The sequence below is a fragment of the Diprion similis genome, chromosome 8 (genome assembly GCF_021155765.1).
Source record: "Diprion similis isolate iyDipSimi1 chromosome 8, iyDipSimi1.1, whole genome shotgun sequence".
Taxonomy (NCBI): Eukaryota; Metazoa; Arthropoda; class Insecta; order Hymenoptera; family Diprionidae; genus Diprion; species Diprion similis.
In genome coordinates this window covers 10,370,996-10,377,428 of record NC_060112.1, presented here as the reverse complement: position 1 = coordinate 10,377,428, position 6,433 = coordinate 10,370,996, and the positions used below count along the sequence as shown (strand labels likewise).

The following is a 6,433-nucleotide window of genomic DNA, read 5'->3' as shown; positions in this document are numbered from 1 at the left end:
CGAATTGCGAGAATTTTAATCGACACTCAGATATACCCTTGCAACGCTGGCTGTTTTGTTCAGCAATTAAGTATACATGATACAACCAGCGAGAGGAAGGAAACAGCTTCTCTCTCTCTCTCTCTCTCTGTTTTCTGCACGGTATAATAATTATTCGGCTCAACGCAGGGGAACGTTGGCTATTTTAATCCTTTCCATGTGTGCGTAGGTGTGTCTATGTTAGATGTTCCTGCGGACATATCCTCCACACCATACAATCCCTGTTCCGCCCCTCCATCGTCGTTAGCAGACTCGCGCTAAACGTCCCCTTTCGCAATTCTCCATGAATTTCTATGAATTCCCCCCCGTGCCGTGTATCTGTTTTGCGTGTTTGTTTTATCGAGACGAAGTATACTCGGGGCGTTTGGATCGGGTGTATACCCACCCATAGATAGCATGGTTGACGTGGTTTTTTTCTTTCTTCTTTTCATTGGGCACGAAAGCATTTTTAACGGCGAGATATTATTCTTGTATAGAAAAGATGGTAAGAAAATTTCTTATTTAAATAACGGGTGTTAACCGCGTGACTTTTGTCAGAAGTGGTTATGTATACCTATCTATACACGCCCCGTCATCATCATGGAGCTGATCCGCATTCAAAATCCAACTAGGAGGCTTAAATAACGGGTGAAAAACAAAGCGATCGACACGTGCTTGATCCGATATTATCGATGGTAGTGTGTAGGCAAAATGGAGAATAAGAACGGAGGTGAGCCCGTGAAATTGCGAGGGGAATCGGAGGGAAAAAAGATGTTTCATTATCTACAGGTATAACCTGCACGTGAAAGGCCCTGTATCCACAAGAGCTATTGTACACCCCGTTGACCAGTGTCCATCTCCGCCCGGCTGGTCCCCGGGGACGAGCATGGCAACATGAGGCCCACAGGTGGGGAGATCCTCCGGTCATCGCTCCTGCCCCTCTGCAGGTTAATGTATATAAAGCCCAGAGATCTGTAATCTTGCGGCCAGATCGTTAAGAATGCTGAAGAAGATTGTTCTCGTATTCGCGGCCTTAGCTTTGGCTAAGGCCCAAATCCCCAACCTGGGATGGTGTCCCGATCAAGTCCCCATGGCTGGCTTTAACTTGCCCAAGGTAAGTCTTTCTGCACAATATTCCTCCGCCTTATTTTTATTCATCGCCAAACCGGCTTATTGGCCAAGAACCGAAACGTTTTAGCAATTTTATTGCAAGATAATCCTACATTGAATATGTTTTACCAAAGTGTTGTAATCGTAAACTACGAAATTCTGGTTAAAAATATGAAAATAATAGATACCGGTGTTGAAAGTTAGAGCTTTTGTTAGATGGTAATGCTTCGTTTCAAAGTAACTCAAAATGCTTGAAAATTTATTGGATTCGTTTGATTTTACTCTGTGATGGTTCGTTATATTCGGAAGACGATATTCTACAAACTCACTGAAACACTTCTTCTTCATCGTTTCGGCATCGTTGAATATTCAATTTGACAATACGAGATCCTCGAATCAATTATTTGCATCGATTTTAAATGAAGCCTCGGTATCTATGCTCTGTTATTCCATTATTTTTGTTTTCCGTATTCTTCCAATTTTTATATGAAAAAAACTCTTTTCAGCTTCGATTCCAAAAAAATAATGAGTCACTGGAAACCTATCAATGAAAATAACTGTACATAAACTTGATTATATAAAGTTATAATAAATTTAGAGAGGAATTATCGCCGCATGTAATATTCAAATTGATGCAGATTCCTAACCAGACGCGACGAACGTTTGAATCTTTTCGCGTCACATTTGTATGAAATATTCAAAATTTGAAATTAAATTAATTCAAATCAATCAAATTCTTGTCAACCGGTTTAAGAATTCTGAGACCGAATATACGCGACCGACGAACCGTGCTCGAAAGTTGAAAACAGTTATATCAGAGCGTCGTCACTATTGAACACCTGTCAGGACGGATGTGAATAAAGTCGTACTGCTTTGCTCTGGTGCAAGACAATTGTTAAAAAAAAAGTACTCGAGTAACAATTGAAAAAGAAATCATTGATCATTTATTCTCTTTAAATGTTACCTTTTTTCTTTAGTTCTTGGGTGTTTGGTACGAAGCCGAAAGGTACTTTCAACTAACCGAACTCGTCTCGCGATGTGTCGTTTCAAACTATACCAAAGGATTCGACGGAAAAGTGCGCGTCAGCAACGAGGTTACCAACCGACTGTAAGTGGATTTGAATATTTAATTTCTGACGGTGATTTCCAATTTCTAACTCAACTGAACGGCCGTAGGACTGGAATAAAACGCGTCCTGGAGGGTGAGGTTAAACCCTCACCAACAAAGGCTGAGGAAGGACGAATCAACGTGAAATACACGACTGTTCCTTTGACTCCTGAGACCCAGTACACGGTACTGGAGACCGACTACGAAAATTATGCACTCCTCTGGAATTGCCAGAGCATCGGACTCGCCCACACTCAGAGCGCTTGGGTGATGACCCGAAACCGTAACCCGTCTTCGGCAACTATGCAGATGGTAATTTGAAACAGTAATAGGCGTAATGCATGTTTCACAATCAGTTTGACACCGTACTTCATCACCGGTGAAGCACGTTTGATCTCGTAATTTCGTCAGTTTGAAAGGAAATTAAAAAATCATAGCAAACGTAGGCGTATATGATGAAATCAATGCAAAAATCTTTCCAATTTGGATTCGAGTGTTGAAGTTATGAAATTTATTTATCATCGAGAGTATTCTTGTAGGGGAAAAAGCTTCATCAACTGTGTCACAATAAGATTTTAGTTAAATTTCATGAAACTTTAATATCAACTTCTTTTCAGTGGAACTAAAATGATCAAAATTTTCGATCATTACTAGAATTTGGGCATCATGTTCAGTGAAGGTGTTCAGTCACTTTAAAGAAATTTCGATTGCACACGATTTGATGATGTTGACTATCAATAAATTAAATCAAGTGTACGAAATAAAAATTCGTAGAATAAACATTAATATCTAAATTAAATCAAAATTCCAAAATTGCTTGGGTAAATGATGATTTAAAGAAGCGATGTCTGTGACTTCTCATCAATTCACTGAGATTGATCATCATTTCAATCATGTTTTTTTTTTTGCTTTCTGGAATTCTCCTACATGTATCTTTCCAAAAATTTATGGCTTTGTCTCCACCGTAAAATTGACTGTCTAGGCCTATGGCGCTTTGGACAAACACGGTCTATCAAGGAGATTCTTCGTGAAGACAGACCAGGCTGAGTGTGCCTTCGATCTGGCGCCCACTCCAGCTGCTGCAGCTCCAGCTCCAGTCGCTGCTCCAATTCCAGCCGTGGCTCCAGCTGCAGCTCCAATTCCTGCCGTGGCTCCAGCTGCACCCGCTACCCCGATCAAGGAGGAAACCGTAGTGCCGGAACCCGGGCTTGAAAAGGGGGTGCTCTTGAGGTCGAGCGGACTTCTGCAAGAGGCTGAGCCAGCGATGGAAATGCCAAAGGAAGAAATCGCCGTCGAATCAAGTCCAGCAGCGGAGAAACTGGCGGAAGAAGTGCAACCTGCTAGTGTGGAACCAGCTAAAGAAGCATCGCCGAAACCTGTCGCACCGGAAACGGTCCCAGAAGTTATTCTGAAGGTCGCTGAGACCGCGAAACCAGCCGCAGATCCACAGCCGGAAGCAGCGCCGATCGCCGAGGAGTCGAAGGTCCACGAGGTCGTCGTGAGTGCTGAACCGGAGAAAGTAAAGTTGGACGTCGTTGCCGAACCGCAATCGGAAGCTGTGCTGAAGGACGCTGAACCGGCGGAAACTGTCAAACCGGAGGAACCAGTCGCGCTTGAAGAACCGAAGGAAAAACCAGCGGCGATGATTCCTGTTCTAAATTTAGCAGAACCAGTTCCGGAAGCTACGGCGATCAAACAGGAAAAGATCGAGACTCCGGTCGCCGCCGTTCCGCTACAGGAAGCCGCAGCCTTGCCGCCAAAATCTGCACTGCCCGAACCTGCGAAGAAGGAAAAGCTCGCCGAGGTTCCGATGGCCGCACCGGAAGCTGCTGAGAAGCCCGCGCCGCTTGAAGAGGCCGTTAAGCCCGAGTTACCAGCTGCAGAATCGGCAGTGCCGGAAACTCCGCTTGCCCCTCAGATTCAGGTGAAGAACCCAGAAGTCGCTGTTGAAGAACCGAAGCCGAAGGTAGTCGCCGAGCCGGCGAAGATCGTGGAACCGAAGCCTTGAAGTTGGCGCAGCTCGATACCCCGAATAAGCCACCGAATCTGGTACACCACAAGACTTTAGGCTCATCCCGAAAGGCTGACGATAATTCCACGTGGCTCGTAGCGGCTGGTTTTCGGCTTTGGACAACAGTTTGGAGTTCGATTCCGGCCAGTCTCGCCGCACAAGTGCCAAATAATTTATTTTCATAAGTTAGGTTTGTATTTATCTAATGATGCAAAAATTCCGTACGTATATGTGTGAAAGATTTGATGGTTAGAGCGAGAAAAACAAAACAAACAAAAATACAATATAATTAAAATAAATTGTACGTTCATAATGGAAAGATGATTCAAGAAAAAAGAATAAAGTGTTACGTAAAAATTTACCTGAGAAATATTGCTGAAAAGCTTCGAGTGAAAAAGGTTTATGGAGAGCAGACAACAGACAATTCTTCTATCCCTACATTTTATCCTATACAAGTATACCTACATACTCACTTGTGAGTACTTTAATGGGACTACTTTGTACGTTAAGGTTACTGCAGAAATTTAAGAGTTTTGAACAATGTGTTTTTTTCTACGTAGGTATGGTACTTATACATTAGTGAGTTTCAGCTGATCAAGATTCATAATTTTTTTGCTTACAAGTATGAAGAAACCGTTTCAAATTGAAAATACATAGATGATAGTGTTCGATATTCTGCTTGTGTGTTAATTGAGAAAAGTTTCGACAATGGCTTTAAGAGTAATGAAAACAAGGGGTTCAGATACCAGTAGCTCATAACTGTAACCTTAAAGCGAGTGTGAATCTGGTGTACGTATATGTCTACGCAGGATTCTCGTCGATTTTCCGAACTTCATCCAGCGACTGCAAAAAATTGTCGTTTCCCACAATTCGAAATTCGTAAATACATTGCCTTATAATTTGACTAAATCGCACGATGGTACTTCGTATCAATGTTTATCGATATAGCGAAGATTTTTTCCTATGAGACCGTTAGTTAATTTCAATACGTTGCACCGTTTTTGATTCCTTGCTCTTTCCAGCTTCCATATCTATTGAATAAATCGGTATTGGATGAAGCTTTTGCAGTTAATACGGCTAACGGTTTGAGCACGAAGTATTTGATTGCAACGAATCAATCAAGTTGTTCAACTAATTCGTAATCATGATGATTGTTCGCGCCTTCATCGCGTGGTGCCCCGAGATTAGTCTCCAGTTTCAACCCTCAAAACCAGAGGGCAGGCGGGTGTCGCTTGACGACTTGATAACCGCGAGCACGTGGATTTTGGCAGATAAGTTTCGGCAGTGAACGAGTGCGGATGAGCGCAACTTGGCGGGTGTTCCGTAAGCCGGCTTACTCTCAATCGGGTCCTTTATTAATTGTACACAGACTCACCAGTTGTCAAAATGGACCTTTTCGAGATAATAGAATCTTTATGTATGGTGGCATTACGCGTCAACTTACTTGGAAGATTTCCGAAACTACTGTTCCGCAAATGTGGAGAGTAACAGGTAACTAATTTATTGTTTCGCGTATTACAGCTCCATCTGTCATTCCTTGCATCCAAAAAGCCTTCGTAATAATTTGTAATTCAAAAATCAGTGCAAACATTCGACTTCTCTGATTCACGAATTATCATCTTCACTTCCAAGGATGTAATCACGAAAGAACAACGTGTAGGTGAAATTTTACACGAAGAATATTTTAGAATTCGAAAATATGGGTGCTTTATACAGATATGGAATTTTTACTTATCACCCCCTAAGGAGATGCAGGAAAAGTGTTGGTTTCGGTCCGAAATAACGTTTTCCAATTTCGATAAACTCCAAACTTTATGGACCTGTTGTATCGAAAAAACAGGTTTCTAGAAGAATTTCAGTTTGTCTGTTCTGATAAACTCCCGGGATGATCCCGGAATGGGTTTGACAAGAAAATTTGCAATCCACGCGAGTTCACATTCAAATGATAGGCATTAAAATTTGCTATGTCCCTTTTTTTCTGACCGCATGTTTCTAACGAAAAAGTGCATGAAACTCGAAAAGCTCCAATACCTAGATTGCGTACAGGGTCGTGCATGAAGCACGTGTCCTGCTGGGCCAATTGGCAATCGCGAAAAATAAGGAAAGAATCACGTGATAGCTGCATGCCGGAAATCATAATTGAATAAGGAAAAAGTTTAAGCATGTAATCGAAAACAGTTGTAAAT

At 42.2% G+C, this 6,433-nt stretch overlaps 1 protein-coding gene across 1 annotated transcript; it reads left to right on the top strand.

The window, feature by feature from the left end:
* Nucleotides 1–972: 972 nt before the first annotated feature.
* LOC124409266 (DNA translocase FtsK 1-like) lies at nucleotides 973–4,516 on the top strand. Its single transcript, XM_046886778.1, has 4 exons — nucleotides 973–1,132; nucleotides 2,106–2,236; nucleotides 2,305–2,548; nucleotides 3,219–4,516. The coding sequence occupies exons 1-4, from the start codon at nucleotides 1,019–1,021 to the stop codon at nucleotides 4,242–4,244; spliced, it is 1,515 nt and encodes a 504-aa protein (XP_046742734.1). The 5' UTR covers nucleotides 973–1,018; the 3' UTR covers nucleotides 4,245–4,516.
* Nucleotides 4,517–6,433: the final 1,917 nt, after the last annotated feature.